Raw genomic sequence first — 20,653 nt, 5'->3', positions numbered from 1 at the left:
GAAGCCAGGATACCAGGAATCACCTGTTCGTCAACTACGACAGAAAGGACGGCTGTCCAGAGCTGCACCACTGCAGCAGGCATCCCTGAGGCTGGCTTCCACAAACGCAGCCTACCCAGCTTCGGGGTTCTCTTCCCAGTGGGAAACTGGAAATGATGTCCTGAAGGCAGGCCACAGGCAGTGAAATCGTTTGCATAAGTTTTCCCCAACATTTCTCCTCCAACCCCTTCCCATACGCCTCCAGCCATGGGCAGGGAAGGCGAGCTCTAACCGGAAAGGGAGGCCGGAGGCAGCCGCACCCTCGCCACCTGGCAGGGGCGTCGCGGTCCACTTTGGGCTTTGGGGATGCGCTTCTGATGCTGGGACCCTAAGAGTGGCTGGACTCCGTGGAGCCAGTGCCGAGCCGCCTCCAGGGCATGCAAGCCTCTCCCACGCCACCGGGCGTCCGGACACCACAGGTGCTGCGGTTGGGTCTGGGGTGGTGGAGCAGCCGGGCGGGTCCAGCCGGAAGTTCTGCTGGGCAGGGCGGGAGGCAGCGCAACCGGTGTGGGCGGGGCCGGCGGCGCAGGGGTTAATGTCCGTCCCGCCCCGGCCGCTCTGACTCAGTTTCACCAGAAACTAGAGGAGGAGGAGGAGGCTGCAGCCCTTCCGCGCACCCTGAGCCGGGCGGAAGCCGGGCGGGATCTTCGGCGGCTCCACCCCGTTCACCTGCGCAGGTGGGTTGCCCGGGCGGTCGGGAGGCGGAGACCCAGCGGGCTCGGAGCATGTTTGGCTGCAGTCCGTTCCGTGTCCGGGTACGCGAGCTCCTGAACAGTGCTCTGCGGGACCTCGGCGGTCGGGTCCTCGGGGGTGTGCATGGGCGGATCGGCCAGCGCGCGCCTGCTTGCCCCCAGTGCTCCGCGCCCCTACCCGAGGTGATCCAGGTGTGTCTCCTCTGTCCCCTCCCCTCTCAGGTCACAGGCACCCTCGGAACCCGGAGGCCCGCACTGTGAAGGTGACCCCCGCCCTGGGGAGGAGGGCGACGGCCCCTGGGAGCACCATGGCGGGCCGCCGCCTGGCGCAGGCGAGCATCTCTACGGTCGCCGTGTGGCTCCTTTGCGCGCTTCGTCTCCAGGGCACGGAGACCGCGCTGCCGTCCGCACCCCCTGAGCTTCCCGGGGGAGCCGCCTGCTTGGCCCGCTTTACTAGCGGGGTGCCGGCTTTCGTGCTCGACACCGACGCTTCGGTCAGTAACGGGGCCACCTTCCTGGGCTCCCCGACGGTGCGCCGCAGTTGGGACTGCGTGCGTGCCTGCTGCACCACCCAGAACTGCAATCTGGCGCTGGTGGAGCTGCAGCCAGACGGCGGCGAGGACGCCATCTCTGCCTGCTTCCTCATGAACTGCCTGTACGAGCAGAACTTCGTGTGCAAGTTCGCTCCCAAGGAGGGCTTCATCAACTATCTTACACAGGAGCTTTACCACTCCTACCGCGAGCTGCGGTCCCGAGGCTTTGGAGGTGAGGAAGGTTGCCCACCTGAAGAGATGGGCAGGTTATGGAGTCTTGGCTAAGAGTTCAACAAAAAGGAGTGAAGGAGGAGAGTCCTTTATCGACGGCCTTTGAAGTAGGCAGTGTTTAGTAAACAAGGGGGAGGGGGCAGTGGAGAGAGACAGCAACACCGGAGGATCTGGTTGGTGTCTGAACTCAGGATGTTCGGAGCTGATTATAGGTGGGCTGAGGGCCTGGCCCCGGGCTGTGCCTACGGCAGAAATGAGGTGACTCTCTAGGTTTCCCTACCTCTGTCCCTGATAGGCTGAGTCAGGGAATGTTGATGAGGCCCAGTGACTAGAAAGGCACCGTGGGCAAGCATTGTCCTAAGCGCTTTGAGGCCTTGACCATAGGCTAGTGTCTCTAACCTGGGAATAGATTGGCCTTTTGAGGTGGACCAATGACATAGCCAGGCCCCAGAAAGTACAGAACAAGGCTGTCCTGAGGGAGAGGGACAGTGTTGGGGGTACAATCTCCTAGAAGCACTCTATGAGGGGTGAGAAGGGCTGCTGGGTGAGTCAGCCTGCTGGTATGCCTATCTGGTAGGTGAGGGATGTCAGCTGCCCCTGCAGGTGTGTGTTGCTGTCCGTGTGAACCAAGTGGGGCTGCCCTTGCTTAGGATGTGGTAGCCTGGCTGTCTGTTCACCTTGTTTACTTCCAAGGATGAAGGCAAAGTGGGGAACAAGGACCCTCTTCTTTTTGTCCTAGGACTGCCTGAACAGCCAGCTGTGAGCAGGCCTGTAGCAGCCTGCTTCATGGCTCCACCTGCCTGTTCTTTTTGCCAGGTGGGGCTTCAGGACAGGAGTGGGTCTCAAGTGGTAGCTTCTGCTACCTCTTCGCATTTTACTCATTGTACAGGTTCCCATCTCTGCCTCGGGTCTTTGGGAGAGATGCCACTAGTGTCTGCTTTTTAGAAGAGGAAACCGAGCCTCCTGTGTTAAATTACTTGTTCATAGCTGGCGTAGTGGTGCATGCCTTTAATCCCAGCACTCTGGAGACGGGGACAGCCTGGTCTACAGAGTGAGTTCCAGGACATCCACAGCTACACAGAGAAACTGTCTCGAAAAACAAATAAATAAAAGGAAGGAAAAAAAAATCATTTGCCCAAGATAACATCCCCAAGTGGTAGCCTAGGCCTCACCTCAGGATTGGACTCTGAAAGTCCTGTTGTGTTTTGTATGGCACCGCCTTTGTAGTAGAGGCTTAGCATTTGAGTCCACCCAGCAGCTAAAAACTGGAGTGAGGAGTGCAGGGGACGGGGTAGGACAGGGCCAGTGCAGCAGGGACCTTCCTCTCTTGCCTTTTTTCTGAGCTAGTCCTATTGCAGACTAAGGGTCTGCTCCTCTCCGACCTTCCAACAGCCTTCCTTGGTCTTTGGGGGGAACTGAGGTGGGGATTCTAGAAAGTAGGGGATGCTGTCTGTGGGCTAGGCTGGACCATGGAGTCTCACTTGAGCAGGCCTGGAGCCTGTTCCACAAGGAAGGGCTTTAGTGTAGGTGGTGACCACTCCTGTTGGTCCTGGTGCCTTTTATACTCTGATGGAGGCTTACAGGAAGAAGTCCTGCTCCGGGGCCACCCGAGTCTCTGGATCTGGGCCACTTAGTCCAAGGCCAGCCTTCCTCTTTTGGAAACCCCCAGAAATAGGATAGGATAGAATGGGGATTTCCTGGGACATTTAAAGAGCTGGGTAGGGCTCAAGTTGCATGTACTCCGAGCCATTCTAGGCCATCTCGGTGCTACAGTACTTTGGTAAGTGGGAGAAGCTAAGTATGTCAGTAGCTCCTCTGTCAGCCAAGTCTGGCTGGTAGACTAGTGAGGATTTGTCAGGACACCTAAGCTAAGCTGTTGTGTCCTGTGTCGGTGGAAGGAATCCCTCCCAGGATGGGTGTACTTTTTCCCAGGCTATGGCCAGGCCAGATTCCAGTCCAGTAACTTGTCCTATCTCTTGAACCTGTCCCCCCACCCCCACAGTGGCTCAGGAGGTGGAGTCTGCCTTTCCCTGAATATGTCCTGAGGCCTAGTTTTATTGCCCTTTGCTCTTTTGAGGGTAGGAAGAAGGGAGTGGTAGGTAGGGTAGGGCATTTGGCCCTTGGTCTTGGGGCTTGGTGAGAACAGATATGCAGGGGTGAGGGGTGCAGTTCCTCATTCAGTCCAGAGTCTTATGCATCACTCTGCCTGCCACTTCTACTTTAGCAGGGCTGGGGGCAGGGGTGGATAGTTGTAGCTTGTCTGTCCTCTTCTCCCTTTCCTCAGCTGGTAGTTCTGCACAGTGAGACAGGATTCCTCCAGGTCTGGGCTTATCACTCAGGGTCTGGTGATGACAGCCCAGCCTCTGGCCAGGTTTGTTTCTAGGTAAACACTTTCTGCTCCTCTTTTGCCTTTTTGCTTGCTCCCTACCTTTGTGTGTTCCTTGATTCCTAATTGCCCTGTTTTTTTTGTTTGTTTGTTTGTTTTTTTTTTTCTTTTACCCTAAATCTAACCTCGAGCCTCATGCATGTTAAGCAAGGCTTCCACCACCAAGCTACATCCCTGGCCCTTTGGTGAAAACTGAGCTTGGTCTCATCAGGCCAGCTTTGATCTAGCTGTAGCCCACGCAGTTCTTGAACTTATATCCTCCTGCTTGTCTTTCCAGTAGTTGCAATTACAGACCTGTGACACTAGGCCCAGCCAACCCTGCTGGGGTTCTTTTTCCCTAAGTCCTTGAACCCAGTTGCCATTTTCTCAGTACTGTTTGGTATGTGTCCCCGTAAAACCTTGTCTCTCCCATTCATTACCCTGTCACAAAGTCGTCTCATCTCAGTGACTCAGCCCCCTACAGCTGTCCTTATCGCTTTGCTCTTTGAGCACCCTTACAGGCTACATAACCCTCTGTAGTGCCACCCTTGACACGGCTCTACTTAACTTATACATGTGTTTGAACGCCGACCAGCTGACTTCATTTACAATAATGAAGAATTGGAAAGAAACAACATTGGTGTATGTCAGCATATCTTTTAATTGAATACTGTGATGCTGTTTCAATCATAATAAAACCAGGCTGGCCTCCAGCTCACGGAGATACACCTGCCTCTGCCTCCCAAGCACTGGAATTAAAGGTGTGCTCCACCATTGCCTGGCTATAATAATAAAACCAGGCTGGCAACACAGCCGGGTGGGTAAAGGTGCTTGGCACCAAGCCTGGCAACTTGGGTTTGATTGCCAGGCCCCACTTAACAGTAGAAGGAGGGAATTGACCCCATAGGTTGTCCTCTGACCTCAACATGCCCATGCCCACACACATATACATCCTAAACAAACCAAAAATAAATGCAAGATAATAATAAACCCTGAGGCAGTATGGTTTAGGAAGGAAGGAAATGAATTTAAATACTTTCCCTCAGCCTGACATGATACCTCAGACCTGTAATCGTAGCTTTCAAGTATGAGAGCCAGCCTGGGCTACACAGTAAGTTTCTGGCCAGCCAGAGACCCTTTCTGAATCAAAGAGAGGAAAAAGTACTATCTTCTGATAGGTTCTCTTTCCCCCCCACACCCCTTTCCCCACTCTAATGAAAACATATGCCTTTACTTTAAGGAACCCTGGGTTTCATTTTGGGTTTTTTTGTTTTTTTGATATTTATTTCATGGGGGTCAAAGGGTGATATACAGGAATCTGTTCCCTCTTTCTAGTGTGTGGGTCTTGGGAATCAAAGTTGGGTCTGGCTTGGTAGCAATTACCTTCTCCTGCCTGAGCCATCTTAATGACGCAAATGACGTTTTAGATAGAGTGTGATCAATGGAGGCTGAGAGACCTGGGTTCAAATCCCACTTCTACCATTTAAAAACTGAGTCTTGGGGCTAGAGTTCAGTTCCCAACACCTTTATGTTGGATAAAAACTGAGCCGTGTCCCTCAGGTGTCAATTTTCTCATCCAATATGAGTGGCATTCCAGGTTAGTTATGAAGGTAAGTGGTCTAGGCTTTTGGTGCCATATCCCACATAGTAGTGCGGTGACCACTCTAATGTGACAATGGAAAAGCAGCCATAGGCAACATACAAGCATGGGCCAAGGCTTTATTCCAGCTTAGAGAACATATTCCACCCCCACTCTGCTGGGGAGCAAGCCCAGGGTCTTGTTTGTGTATGCTAGATGGGCACCCTGCCACTGCACGTGCCTTCCGCCACACAGATTTTATTCTACATAATTTTCACACTTCACAAAAGATGATTTTCCTCCCGCCCCCCTTTATCCATTAAAAATGGATAAAGGACAGATAGTTAGCCTCAATTCTGCCCGCCCATGCTAACCCCTGATACAGCCTTGGCGTGCGCATGCACGTGCGTGCGTTTGTGTAACTTGCCTCAAATTCACCTTTTTTGTGAATGAACCACAAGTTTGTTCTTAATCTGGTTTCTCTTCTGCTTAGATCTGGGTCTTCCTTCCCTGTTTCATAAGAAAACGGAAGTGTCTGCCCACAGGTGTTTGGTTTTTCAAGACAGGGTTTCTCTGTATTGCTTTGGAGCCTGTCCTGGAACTCCTCTGTAGACGAGGCCGGACTCGAACTCACAGAGATCCACCTGCCTCTGCCTCCCAAGTGCTGGGATTAAAGGTGTGTGCCGCCCATGGGTGTCTTTTAATCTTTTTTTTTTTAACTTTCTATTTATGTATTTTTTTAGGTATCAGTGCTCTGTCTGCATGTATGCCTACATGCCAGAAGAGAGTATCAGATCTCATTATAGATGGTTGTGAGCCACTGTGTGGTTGCTAGGAATTGAACTCAGGACCTCTGAATGAGCAGTCAGTGCTCTTAACCTCTGAGCCATCTCTCCAGCCCTTTTAATCTTTCTTTACTTTCCTTGGTTGCCCAGTGACTCAGACCCCTCCCGTTACATCTTTCCTGAGCCTCTTGCCCTTATCCACCTGCCAGCCTTCTTGCTCCGCAGAAACTCTTCCAAACAGATAAAGCTGATGCCCAGAATAAGAGTGCCCTAGGCCCTTCCCACAGGACTCCTGGACCTCATTGTGCATTACCGAGGTCAAGGTGTACAGTAACTCCACTCCATTGCTCGCAGCCACTGTCTGCTTTCTTCCTGTATCATTATTTGTTTGAAGTTTGAATGTCACTCCTGTGTCTCCAAGCATCTGACCTAGCAGCCAGGAAATAGGTTTGTCTCAGGCTGGCCATCTCCTTACTGTCCACAGAAGTAGCCTTGCAATTTCCTAATTTCTTTTCAGTTTATTCCTTGTTGATACCTCATTTTGTGTGTGTGTGAGTGTGTGTGCACATGTGTCTGTGTTTAGGTGCACAGGTTTACATGCATGTAGAGCCAGAGGCTGATATCAAGTACCTTCCTCAATTGTTCTCTGCTTTATTGTGTTTCTTGTGTTCTCTGCTTTCTTGTGTTTGTTTTGCTTTTTGAGACAGGATCTCACTTTGTAGCCCAGACTGGCCTCAGACTGACAGCAATCCTCCTGTCTCTGCTTCTGGAGTGCTGGGATTAAGGGCAATCCTGACACTCGACTCCACCTCATTTTTTGGGACCGGGTCTCTTCAGTGACTGCAGCTCACTGATTTTGCCGAGACTGCAGCGATCCTGTTGTCTCTGCCTCTAGCGGTGGGATTACACATGGGGAAAACCACTGTGCCTCACTTTTCACACGGAGCCATCTGCTCAGCACAGTTTCTTTTGTTTTCTACCATAAGTCCAAACACCCCCAGTAAAGGACTCCCTTGCTCCCTTGCTCTGAATTGATTTATTGGTAACTTTTCTCATGTGGATTATTTTGCAAACATCCCCGTTCTTCTCCATGATCAAGTATTAAAAAAAAAAAATTAAAAACCTGTCTTCTCTTCAGTTGGAAGTTTCCCTTTTCCCCGATAGCCTCTCTGCTGCCTTCTCCTGCTTCACGTTACTTCATGACTGCTTATTTATATGACTTGCTACTGGGTCTTTTTCTTTTCTTTTCTTTTCTTTTCTTTTTCTTTTTTTGCATAGCCAGTTGTGGTGGCACACACCCTTAATCCCAGCACACAGGAACTAGAGTCAGTCTATTTCTGTGAATTCAACACCATTCTACATAGTGGGTTCCAGGCCAGCCAGGGATACAGGGAGACCCTGAGCCAAATAAAAATAATTCATGTCTGTATGTGTGCATGTGGGTTTGTGCACATGGACAAGGCATATTTTTCCTTTTTGCTGTTTGTTTTGTTTTTGAGATATGGGATATAGTATAAGCTGACATGAAAGCAAAACATTCAGATGAAGTTCAAGCTATCAGATTCAGGAAGGGTATGGCTCCTGGAAACCCCTTATAGCTGATGGCAGAAGCACCTATCCCCTGGTCCCTCCCCCTGGAGTGCTAAGGCCATCCGTTGCCCCTAGCACTCTGCTGAAGGTCTCTATCCAGATCGGTTTCTCAGTATGGTCTAGACCAGTGAGGAGTGAGGTTTTGGGGTTTTGCTTTTTTTGTTTTTTGCTTGTTGTGTATGTGTGTATTTGTCACTACTGTATTTCCTGTACTACTTTGAGTGCCTGCTGCCCATGGAGAGATCAAAGTTATGGGTGTTAAACCACCATGTTGTTAAGAGCCATCTGCCCAGGATCACCCCACTCCCCACGCACTTGTTTCTTTTTTCTTTCTTTCTTTCTTTTTTTTTTTTTCTGGTTTTTCAAGACAGGGTTTCTCTGTGAAGCTTTGAGCCTATCCTGGCACTCGCTCTGGAGACCAGGCTGGCCTCGAACTCAGATCTGCCCACCTCTGCCTCCCGAGTGCTGGGATTACAGGCATGTGCTACCACTCCTGGTTTTATTTAGCACTAGGGAATCTAATCCAGGTATTTGTCAATGCTAGGCAAGAAGTCTACCAATGGAACTTATCTGCAGCCCCAGAGGAGTGATAACTTTTTCATCACACATTGTCTTATTTAGCTTTTAAAGAAATTACTTTAGGGCAGTGGTGACTCACACCTTTAATCCCAGCACTCAGGAGGCAGAAGCAGGCAGATCTTTGTGAGTGAGTTTGAGGCCAGCCTGATCTACAGAGTGAGTTCCAGGACAGCTAGGGCTGTTACACAGAAATCCTGTCTCAAAAAAAAAAAAAAAAAAAATTAACTTTTTAAAGTAGTCAGCAGAAGTACCTGCTTATTATAGAAACTAAGAACAGACTCCCCCCCCACCTCATGTATACACACATACACAGGTTTTTTTCCTAAATGAGATCAGGTAGTATATAGTATTCAGTTATTTGCTTCAGACAATATACTACTCACAGTGTGACTACATAGAGAGCGAGGTATTGGCTTTGTTGTGAGCCTCCCCTGTATGCTGTGCTGCTGAGTCCAAGGCTGGCCACCACCCCTCTTGTACAGAGAGCCTTAGTCTGCCCACTGACAGTTGATTTTATTTCCTTTTCTCTCAGGGTCCCGGATTCCTCGTACCTGGGTGGGCATCGACTTGAAGGTGCAGCTGCAGAAACCCCTGGTACTGAGAGATGCAGACAACACAGATTGGCACCTACTGGAGGGTGACAATGATGTCAGGGTAGAGGTGAGACACTGGGTGGAATCCCTGGCTCTCCCCACAGCCCCCTGGAATACCTTTTATCTGGGCTGTAGGCCAACCACTGGTTCATTTGGTGTTGGCTAGAGAAAAGGATTCATTTGATACCAAGTCCCTGTGGTCTCACGGGGGTGGGGGTGGGGGAGGGGGGTTGTATGGCTGGGAGAACCTGGGGCAGTCCAAGAACATGAGGAAGTCGCCAAGCTTGATGACCAGTCTTGTGTATAGAGAAAAAGTCCGGATGAAGTGGAGCTGTGGGGGCTTAAGGAAGGAACCTACATGTTCCAACTCACAAGAACTGACTCAGACCAGCCAGAGGATACAGCCAACCTGACCATCACTGTGCTAACCGCCAAGCAGACAGAAGGTGACTGGGAGTGGGCATGGGGTGTCTGCAGCGCCCCTCAGCCCACTGATGACCCTTTAGCCCTAATTCGTAAGCTCTTCTCTGTCTAGATTATTGCCTCGCCTCCTACAAGGTTGGCCGCTGCCGAGGTTCCTTCCCACGATGGTACTATGACCCCACAGAGCAGATCTGCAAGAGTTTCACTTATGGAGGTTGCCTGGGCAATAAGAACAATTACCTTCGGGAAGAAGAGTGCATGCTAGCCTGCAAGGATGTGCAGGGTGAGTCTCTGAGAGGCAACTTTGGGGCTCAGGTGATGTTGCCAGGATGGGTTGGGGAAGTGGGCTAGGGGTATCCCTATCATCGTTAGAATCTGGCCACGCTTCCTATTAGTCCTCTGTTTTCTCCCCCAGGAATCTCACCTAAGAGGCACCATCCAGGTGAGTTCTACTTCCCTTTTTTTTCATTTCCTTCCCATGTCTTGGTCTTCAGCCAATATGATGACTATGCCCCTGACTGACCTGCCTTTGTTGGGCTTGCACCTCCCCAATAGTATGCAAACCCTTCCAAGTATCATAACCCTTCCAACCCAGTAGCCCCCTGTCAGGATCTGCCTAGTTTACATACAGGAGGAACTGGGCTTGGTAAAGAATAGGCCCACCAAAGAGAGGGCCAGGTAAATGAGAGCCCTTTTGGCACCCACTCTGTGCCTGAGCTTCACCTCACCCCCCCATCCAGTGTGCTCTGGCAGCTGCCACGCCACGCAGTTCCGCTGCAGCAATGGCTGCTGTATCGACGGCTTCCTGGAGTGTGATGATACCCCTGACTGCCCTGACGGCTCTGATGAAGCCACCTGTGATAAATGTGAGCTGGGGAACAGAAGGGATGGGGAGCAGAAGGGGGGATCCTAACAGCTCTCCTTTATGCTTGAGGGAGACCCATTGTTGGGCCCAATGGACCCCAACCTCTGACCATTCATCTCTGCAGACACCAGTGGCTTTGATGAGCTTCAGAGTATCCACTTCACCAGGGACAAAGGTGAGAGCCTGCCCTGTTCCTTTGTGTCCCGGGGGTTTGCTACGTGTGCAGGCTGCAGCCACGCAGAGCCAGGGCCTCCCCAGCTTTCCTGTTGCTCTCTCATGGCCTCATTTCCCGGACATCACTAGGCATGCACTGCCTTAGTACTTGCATTGCTGTAGCCGAGTTGAACACATCAGGAAATTTCACAGTGCTGTGGTACACGGGAAGGAAGCCACCATGACTTGACAAGTTGAAAACCGTATTAGAAGTAAGGGCAGTGGGAACTGAGGTTGAGCTCAGTAGCAGAGGACCCGCCTAGCATCACAAGGAACTGTGCGTCCCACCACCACTGGGGGAGGGGAGGAAACAAAAATCCCATTATACAAATTAACATGTACTAAAAACAAAGAGAAAAATCTGGAAATGATGGCCAGGAGGATCAGAAGTTCACGGTCAACTTCTGTTAAATAGAGAGTTCAAAGCCAGCCTGTGATATGTAATGAGATCCTCTATTAAAAAAATATTTTTTAGGGGGAGGGGGCAGGTATGGGCACATGCCTTTAATCCTAGGCAGAGGCAAGGGGGATCTCTGAGTTCAAAGCCATTCCTGTATAAGGAGCAAGTTCCAGGACAGTCAGGGTTACACAAAGAAATTATCTTAAAAAAAACAAAAACAGGGCTGGAGAGATGGCTCAGAGGTTAAGAGCACTGTCTGCTCTTCCAGAGGTCCTGGGTTCGATTCCCAACAACCATATGGTGGCTCACAACCATCTGTTATAAGATCTGGTGCCCTCTTCTGGTGTGCAGATATACATGGAAGCAGAATGTTGTATACATAATAAATAAAATCGTAAAAAAACAACAACAACAAACAAAAAACCTCAAGCCCAGTGGTTCTTAATCTTCCTAATGTTGCAACCCTGTAATGATACAGTTCCTCATATTGTGGTGGCTCCCAACGGTAAAATTATTTTCATTACTACTTTATAACTGTAATCTTGTTACTTGTTACATTATTGAATCTTAGTGTAAATATCTGTGTTTTCTGATGGTCTTAGGTGACCCCTGTGAAAGGAGTTGGGACCCACAGGTTCAATCACTGTTTAAGCTGGATACTCACTCTTGCCTAAGGCCCACCCCTTTGGTGGTAGGAGTCAGAGACCTTGACACAGAAAGTTACATTGAGCCGGGCGTTGGTGGCCCACGCCTTTAATCCCAGACTCGGGAGGCAGAGGCAGGCGGATCTCTGTGAGTTTGAGGCTAGCCTGGTCTCCAGAGCGAGTGCCAGGATAGGCTCCAAAGCTACACAGAGAAACCCTGTCTGGAAAAACCAAAAAAAGAGAGAGAGAGAGAGAGAGAGAGAGAGAGAGAGTGAAAGAGAAAGTTACATTGAAAAAGAAAAGTTTGGGGCTGGAGAGATGGCACAGTGGTTAAGAGCACTTGTTCCATTCCCAGCACCCATAGGGTAGCTCACAACCATCCATAAGCCCAGTTCCAGGGAATCCAACATCTTGTGGCATCCAGGGTACTTGCATGCATGAGGTAGCTCACAGCCGTGTGTGTGCACACGAAACACCCACACATAAAATAATAAAATGAAATTTAAAAGACAAAACAAAAACAACCATGGGGCCAGCAAGATGGTTCAGTGAGATAAGGTGCTTGCTACTAAATTTGATGACCTGATTTTGAGCCTTAGGACTCAACATGATGGAAGGAGAAAACCAACTAACTTTAGTAGTTGTCCTCAGATCTCCCTGTGCACTGACTGTGTGCTGTGGCACATACACAAAAATAAATAATAAACAATGTGATGGAGGATGTCTTTAAAACTTGGGTCTAAGTAGTAGTTGTCCTAGTGCCTAGGATTGCTGTTTAGAGTACCTTCCTTACATTTGATAGCAATACAGAGTGGTCTTTGGTGAAGCCACACTGACCTCAGCCTGCGGGAGTGCGGGGTGGTGAGCTGTCACTTGGGCCCTGAAGGGTGGCGACAGGAGTAGCTCCATGGGCTCACTTGTCCCCTTGCATGCAGGGTACTGTGCAGAACTGCCGGACACTGGAATCTGCAAAGAGAACATCCCACGCTGGTATTACAACCCATTCAGCGAACACTGTGCCCGCTTCACCTATGGTGGTTGCTATGGCAACAAGAACAACTTTGAGGAGGAGCAAGAGTGTCTTGAGGCCTGTCGTGGTGTCTCCAGTGAGCGGAGTGGCAGTGGCAGGGTGAAGGGGAAGGTTTAGCTAGGCCTGGGTTGGTCACTCCTCTACTAAATGACTTCAGTGACGGCGGGAGAGGGTGACAGGGCTGTGGGAACAGCTGAGTCTAAGGACTTAGTGCTGACTGGTTTCTCCATGTCACTTTGCAGAGAAGGATGTGTTTGGTCTGCGGAGGGAAATCTCCGTTCCCAATGTGGGTAAGCTCTGGTCTATCTTGTTACCAGCATGGATACATAGGTTCAGGCACTGGCAACACATGACTGCTTGTGAATGCCTGAGCTGTGTTGATAAGGATCCTGAGGTTACCCAGAGTACACCATTGGTAGTGAGGTCTGACATAGGTACAGTGAATTGCCTGCCAATTATCTGCCATCAGAGCCCCTCTGGGCTTCTGGAAACAGCTATTTATTTTGGAGGTCTGTGTTCACATGACATCCACGGTCTTTGTCCATTCCATAGAGTGAGGGTGGTGGGTGTCAGAACCAGACAGGCCTTGGGAGTACCTCATTCTGCCCATTTTCTCTCAGGCTCCGTGGAGGTAGCTGTTGCTGTACTCCTGGTCATCTGTATCATAGTGGTCGTAGCCATCCTGGGCTATTTCTTCTTCAAGAGTAAGAAAAAGGACTTCCACAGGCACCGTCGCCACCACCCACCTCCGACACCAGCTAGCTCCACTGTTTCCACCACTGAGGACACAGAGCACCTGGTCTACAATCACACAACCCGGCCCCTCTGAGCCTGGGACTCTTCGCCAGTCTCAACCAGGTCCTGCTTGCCAAGACAGAGGCTAGAACCTGGGAAAACTTGGGGACCAGACACTTCCTGCCTGTTTCCTGGGCACGCTTACTTTGTCTCAGAAGCCAGGTCTCTGGGCCCCTCGGGGGAGTCTCAGCTGCACTCAGGCCGGTTCTGGAGAAGGCCCAAGAGTCTGGGAGGAGCAGAGTGAGCAGCCTTGAGCCAGGGTACTGTACATAGAAGGACCTGCTTGCCCAGGAGCCAGAGGAAGCTGGTGTTTTATGTCCTGTTCTAAGCTGCTCGTCCCCAGCTAATGATGCTAGGACCTGGAGTGGCATCAGAAGCCAGAGGCTGCAACTCTGCCTTCCGAAGCAGTCCTTCACTCTACAGTCCCACACTGAAGGATGTCCCTTTGTAGTTTGTGCTGTAAATAATTTTGCTTTGGGAGGACCAGGGTCATAGCTCAGTGGTAGAGCATGTAGCCCAAGTTCTCTCCACAGCGCCACAAAATGACATTAAATTAAAAAATAAAATGTTTTGTTGAGTTCCCTCCTTCTCTTTAAATCCATGTGTGCTAGGCAGGTTCCCTACCACCGAGCTATCATCTCCTCAGCCCTGTTTTCTGGGGCTGCTGGGGGAGGGGGAGTTGAAATGTCTTGTCCAACCAGTTTAGCCTTTGGCCACCCTGTTCCACAGGTTTTCCCACCTCTGGGAAACTGCCCTGGCTCCTCAGGGTGGAGAAAAGTGTCACCTTTGACCACCAGAGTAGTGAGAATCATGGGAGCAGGAGTGTAGCTGTGCGGGTTTCTCTTGTGCCTATCACTCAGGTGCCCCTAATCAAGTGGGACGAGGCTTAACTGACTTTTTGGGGCTTGAACCCTGGCTATCACTTCATGTTACCAGACACAGGCCATCGGTTACCTCCCTGCCCACCCTTGGCTTCTTCACAGGAATGCAGCCCCTCCCCCAGGCTCCAAACTCCTGCCTAGTCCTTACACCACTCCAACTCACCCCCCTCGAGGGCTCAAACCACTTGGAGGTACCAAAAGTCTCAGACCTCGTTCAACAGATTGCAGTGTGCTGTGTGCCAAGCACTGCCAGCCCTTACACATTTGACTGTCAGGGGAGGCACTGCTGAAATAAATGCCTTATGTGACACCCGTTGGCTCAGTACACAGCCCTGTGGTCATTTGCAAGCTGGGGGGAGGGGGGGAGGTTGCCCACAAAGCTTGAGTTACCCAGTTCCTAGCCAGGCTGGTACATTAGGACTGGATCTGAACCCTGGTAGCAAGGCTCAAAGGCCCCATGTGTCAGGAGAGGTTAAGGACTAGAAAGCAAGCTCTACCTACACAGACTTAGATGTGAGGAAAGTGAGTTTCCCCAGCTGAGCAGTCTGCACCTCTCTGCCCACCTGGGGAGCCCTCACTTTGGTGCCTCTGTATTTTCGTGCCCCTCCCCCCCCTTTTTTTATCACTCAGCTAAACTTAGAACCTTTGAGCACTGGCCCAGGTGGCTGGCACTCCCTGCTCCACACCCTGGGTTTGCCAACAGGACCCTGAGCACATGGCATCCCTTCTTTTGTTTATGTATCTGTCTCCCTGCTAGGTGGTGAGCTCCTGGAGTCACAGGTGGCATCTGAGTCATCTCCGTCTCCAGCATGTCATGCTCCCTCTGTGACCTCAGTTAATGGCAGTTACTCAGCGAAGGTTGGGTACATGGCAGGGGTGGAGTTCATTCCTTTTGTTTCACTTCCCAGGCACAGGATTTACCCACTCTTTGAGACTCCAAATAGACAAGTTCTCTCCTGGATGCTTTATAAGGCACTTTGCAAAGGCTAGCCCAATTCTAGGAGAGTGGTCAGCACAGCGAGTGCCTAGCAAGTGTTGGTCTGAAATGAGCAGCCTGTCAGAGTGGTGGAGACCAGGTGTAGCCAGGTAGGCAAAACACCTTCCCTATTAATTAACCAGGCTGCCTTGGCTAGAGGAGATGGAGTCTCACAGAGGCCGCTAGGGGGCGTGCTTACCATTTGCTCCTCAAACCTGCTCCTTACCTCCTGAACTCTGCTCTTGGTTTCATCCCCGTCTAAATAATGCTTTGTCATGTCTTCCCAACTCTGCGCCTGGCACAGGCAGTTGCCCATAAGCAGTTGTCCATGCTTCAGTTGCTTCTTTGCCTTTTCCCCATGCAGCACTTGTTTCAAAAAACTTACACAAACTATCCCACTAAGGTCACTGCGGCCCTCACTCAAGCTACAGGGCACTCAGCCACAGAACAGGTGAACTGTGTCTTGTGTTTGCCCTGTCATGTGTTTGGAAATCCTCAGGGCAGGGACTGGGCCTGATGCCAGTGCTTCATGCAAGGTTCAGTTATGTATATTAAATATCCAGATGTGAAGATTCCAAAGATTGACATTGGCATGTGTAGCCCTGGATTTGATTCCCAACAAGGGGGGTGGGCAGTGAGATGGTTCACAGGTAAAAGTGACCTTCCCACAAGTCTGACAACCTGTGTTTGCTCCTGGGACCCCAAAGTCCCAGGAAAGAAGCATGGTAGCATCCCTTCAGTCCTGGCACTTGGGCAGCAGAGGCAGGTGACCGGATCTATATCGTGAGTTCCAGGCTAACCAGGGCTACATAGTAAGAACCCTGACTCCAAAAAATTAGATTACATTAAAAAAAAGAAAAATGGAGGAAAGAGAATCATCTCCTTCAGGACTCCATAGCATTCTCATCATACCACACATACAGTAATAAGACAAGGCTCATGCCCATGTTCATATCACACACATGGAAATAAGACAAGGCTTATGCCACACATACAATAATAAGTCAAGGCTCATATCACACATACAATAATAAGACAATGCTCATATCACACATACAATAATAAGACAATGCTCATAACACAATACAATAATAAGACAATGCTCATATCACACATACAATAATAAGACAAGGCTCATATCACACAATAATAAGACAATGCTCATGCCCACACTCCTATCACATTCACAATAATAAGATAATGTTGAGATTTATTTTTAATTATGTGTAGGTGTATATGCCTGAAGGCTGGAGACAATGGATTCCCCTAATGCTGGAATTACAGGCTGTGTGAGCTGCCTGACATGTGTGCTAGGAACTGAACTTGGGTCCTCTGGAAAAGCAGCAAGTGCTTTTAGCCACTGAGCCAACTCTCTAGCCCCATTTTTTTTTTAAAAAAAAAAAGGGGGGGGAGGCACAGAAAGGGTTACACATGCTTTTAATCCTAGCACTCAGGAGGTAGAGACAGGCAGTTCTATGAGTTTGGTCAGCCTGGTCTACATAGTGAGTTCCAGGCCAGCCAAAGCCATCCAGTAAGACAAAGAAATTTTAAAAAATTTAAAAGGCAGGGGTAGAGGGAGATTGCAGTATGGCTCTGGGTAAAAGCACTCGACACCAAGTCTGACAATCTGAGTTCAAAACCCAGGAGCCACACAGTGAAAGGGGAGAACCAGTTCCTGAAAGTTCTTCTCTGACTCCCTTCCTACATGTGTCATGGGATTTACACATGAAAGCACGTGCACACACACACACACACACACACACACACACACACACACACACACACACACACAATGAATGGAACATAAAATTTTAATGTAAAAAAAATGATAGAGGTTGGAGGGATGGATCAGCAGCTAAAAGCACCTGTTGCTCTTTCAGAGGACTAGAGTTTGGTTTTCAGCACCGACCAATACTGGGCAGCTCACAACCTTTTAGTTTGCAACTCCAGCTTCAGGGAATCTGACACATCTGACCTCCACAGGCTCCTTCATGCACACGAATAGACATTTATTGAGCTACACACACACACACACACACACACACACACACACACACACACACACACACACACACGAGATGGGTGGGAGCAAATTTAATATTCTTTTTTAAAGATTAGCCTGGAGGCCGGTCATGGTGGCTCACACCTTTAATCCCAGCACTCAGAAGGCATTGGCAGGTAGATCTCTGAGTTCCAGGCCAGCCTGGTCTACAGAGAGAGTTCCAGGACAGCTAGGGCTACACAGAGAAATCCTGCCCCAAAAAACATTTTTAAATAAATAAAGATACACCTTAACAAAATAACAAGACTCTATCGCCAAAAAGGGAAATTCAGTCAAGGAGGTTTTATGGAATAGGCATTAAGTGAAGATTCTAAAGAGATGTCTGGGTTTGGTTTGGCTTGGTTTTAATTTTCTTTGCGCACATGCTTCTAGAGGGTTTCATTCTTCATGCACTGTCCACTCGTTTGAAACCCGCTCTCTCACTGGCCTGGAGCTCACCAATGAAGCTATGTTGGCAGGCCAGTGAGCCCCAGGATTCTGCCTGCCCTTGTCTCCCCAGCGCTAGGATTAGAAGCATGTACCACTGTGCCTGATGCTTTCACACAGGCTCTGGGGTCAAGTTCAGTTTCTCCAGCTTGAATGGCAAGCACTTTATAGACAGAGCTATTTCTCCAGCCCTGTTTTGTTTTTTCTTAAGGGCTCTCATTTGAAGCACCAGCTGCGGCAGGATGAGGTGGCTCATGCCTTTAATTCCATTAATAGGGAGGCTGAGGGCTGAGACAGGAGGATTTCTGTGAGTTTGAGACCAGACTGGTTTACAGAGTGAGTTCCAGGACAGCCAAGGCTATATAACAGAGAAAGCCTGACTAAAAAATAAAAAAAGGACATGATGTAAAATGCACATAGAATAAATTAAAAAACTAATTAATTAAATCAAATTAAAAAGGAAGGAAGAAGAGAACAGTTTGGACTACAGAGGGAGTTCAACTCCAGCCTGAATAACTAAGCAAGACCCTGTCTCAAAATAAAAGGTAAAAAAAGGAACTGAGAGCCGGGCAGTGGTGGTGCATGCCTTTAGTCCCAGCACTCAGGAGGCAGAGGCAGGCGATCTCTGTGAGTTCCACACCAGCCTGGTCTACAGAGTGAGTTCCAGGATAGCCTCCAAGGCCACAGAGAAACCCTGTCTTGGAAAAAACAAACAACAATGACAAAAAAGGGACTGAGAACAGGTATAGCCAGATGGGAACGCACTTGCTTAGCATGGTCAAGACCCTAGACTCAATCCCCAGTTCCACAATAAATAAATAAATAAATAAATATTAAATGATGTGCTGTTTTGCTTTTGTCAACTTGGCACAAATCAGAGTCACCCAGAGAGAGGGAGCCTCGGTTGAGGAACTGTCTCCATCAACGTGGCCCCTCAACATGTCTGTGGGGGCATTTCCTTGATTAATGATTGATGGGGGAGGGCTCAACTCATTGTGAGCAGTGCCATCCCTATTTAGATGCCTGGGGCATGTAAGAAAAGCAGCCAAGCAAGCCAGTAAATGGCTTCCTCCATGGTTCCTGCTTCTGCTCTTGCTTGAGTTCCTGCCCTTGGTGACAGGCAATGATTGGGACGGATAAAGTGTTTTAAATCATGGTGTTAGATCACCACAACAGAAAGCAAAATAGGACAAATGGCACTTGTGATGTGCTACAACACAGAAGAACTTTGAGATTAGGATAAGTGAAAAACAAAACAAAACCATATTTTAAGGCATATTGTATGACTCCAGTCACCCGAGGCACCTTAAGGATATTCGAAACCATAGAGATGCAGTTGTGGTTGTAGGGGAGGGAGGGGGAGGTGTAATGGGGGTATTCTATTTCAGTTTTGTGAGGTGAAAAGAATTCTAGGAATGGATAATGTCATTGTGTAATGGTATGATTGCATTTAATACCACTGAACTAGACCCCCCCACAAGGAAAATTAAAGCCAGGCATGAAGGTGCACTCCTAAATCCCAGTACTCAGGAGATAAAAGCAGAAAGATTGTGAATTTGAGGGTAGCCTGGGCTGCACATTAAGACCTTGTCTCAAAAAAGCAAAGTTTTATGCTCTTTGACTTTTACCATAGTAAAAATGTTTGGAAAGGTGGACAGGTGCCTTTGAATGTGTGTGTGTGTTGGGCTGGGGAGTGTTAACAAAATCACAGGAGCTTGGCAGACAGGGGCCCCACTGCTGAGCACTTGGGGATTGAGTAGGGAAAGGAGTGAGCCAGAATTTAAGGAGAGGACCAAGGCCACCTGACAGGAGGACACACCACAAGGAGAGGGTCAGAAGGAAGAGGCAAAACCAAGTCAAGACAACCCGTGTGAACAGCAAGGTTATCTATGCTATGGGGGCTAGCCGGAGGTAGCACACTGACAGCCTGCTAGTACTCTGTTCTGTAAATAGGAATTTCATATGCACAAGCACATATGCACAAGCACTGAGGGCTTCTTGGGGACCTGGGAACCCAGAGCCTAAGCATTCAGCTTTAGCCTCCATCACCTTCTCTCTTCTAGCCCATCCGGCCATCTCCATTGTGAGGAATGATCGCCACAAGTTATTGGTCCTAGAAGTTCAAATAAACAATGACAAAATGGCATTGCTGTCTGGTGTGGCAGTGCCTTCCTGTAATGCCAGGACCCAAGAGGTGGAGGCAAAGGGATCAGGAATTCAAGATCAACTTCAGCTACATATCAAGTTGAGGTTAGCCTAGGCTACATGTGATTCTATCTGAAAACAACAACAACAACAAAAACAAAAACCTAAATAAATCAATTAAAATTGAAAACCTGTTATTTTCTCCCCACACCAGCCCTACCACTGGAGCAAACAGTCCTGAGCAAGGACTGGTTTTGCCTTGTTGCAGAAGACCACTCCTGTCCTCAACGGAGCACTCAGACAGAGGCTGAGAAGGTGCATTTCCCCAGGAGAGGTTGTCAGTAGCCACACTGGGAGGCCTTGAACCCAGAAGGTGTGACTTGAGCCCAGGGAGGTGTCTAATCCTCCACAAATTCTGAGAGCTGCATCTTTCCAAACTGCAGCAGCCCTGGAGGGTTGCATCAGTGGAGCCCAGAACCAAAAAACCAAGAGAAAGACCAGGAAAGAAAGTAGCTCCTTGTTATGGAGTTTTAAAAAACAAACAGAAACCCTGAAAAACTATCTACTCAAATGTCCACAAATTACCTGTCACTGATAAGATGATAGTGGTGTCTATTCCACTTACATTTTGTTGTTTTCCCGTTTTTTCATTTTTTTTTCTTTTTTTTTTTTTTTTTTTTTTGAGACAGGGTTTTTCTGTATTGTTTTGGAGACTGTCCTGGAATTCGCTCTGTAGACCAGGCTGGCCTCGAATTCACAGAGATCCACCTGTCTCTGCCTCTCAAGTGCTGAGACTAAAGATGTGTG

General features: G+C 49.1%; 1 protein-coding gene across 1 annotated transcript; it reads left to right on the top strand.

Moving 5' to 3' along the window:
* Positions 1 to 1,039: 1,039 nt before the first annotated feature.
* Positions 1,040 to 13,888, top strand: Spint1 (serine peptidase inhibitor, Kunitz type 1). Its single transcript, XM_035446809.1, has 10 exons — positions 1,040 to 1,496; positions 8,926 to 9,053; positions 9,294 to 9,432; positions 9,522 to 9,692; positions 9,825 to 9,851; positions 10,150 to 10,275; positions 10,399 to 10,449; positions 12,467 to 12,637; positions 12,804 to 12,851; positions 13,182 to 13,888. Exons 1-10 carry the CDS (start codon positions 1,040 to 1,042, stop codon positions 13,388 to 13,390), a joined length of 1,527 nt encoding a protein of 508 aa, XP_035302700.1. The 3' UTR covers positions 13,391 to 13,888.
* The last annotated feature ends 6,765 nt before the right edge of the window (positions 13,889 to 20,653 follow it).

Source organism: Cricetulus griseus, chromosome 6 (assembly GCF_003668045.3).
Source record: "Cricetulus griseus strain 17A/GY chromosome 6, alternate assembly CriGri-PICRH-1.0, whole genome shotgun sequence".
Taxonomy (NCBI): domain Eukaryota; kingdom Metazoa; phylum Chordata; class Mammalia; order Rodentia; family Cricetidae; genus Cricetulus; species Cricetulus griseus.
Note: the sequence above shows the minus strand (reverse complement) of the source record. Positions and strands in the feature narration are given on the sequence as shown.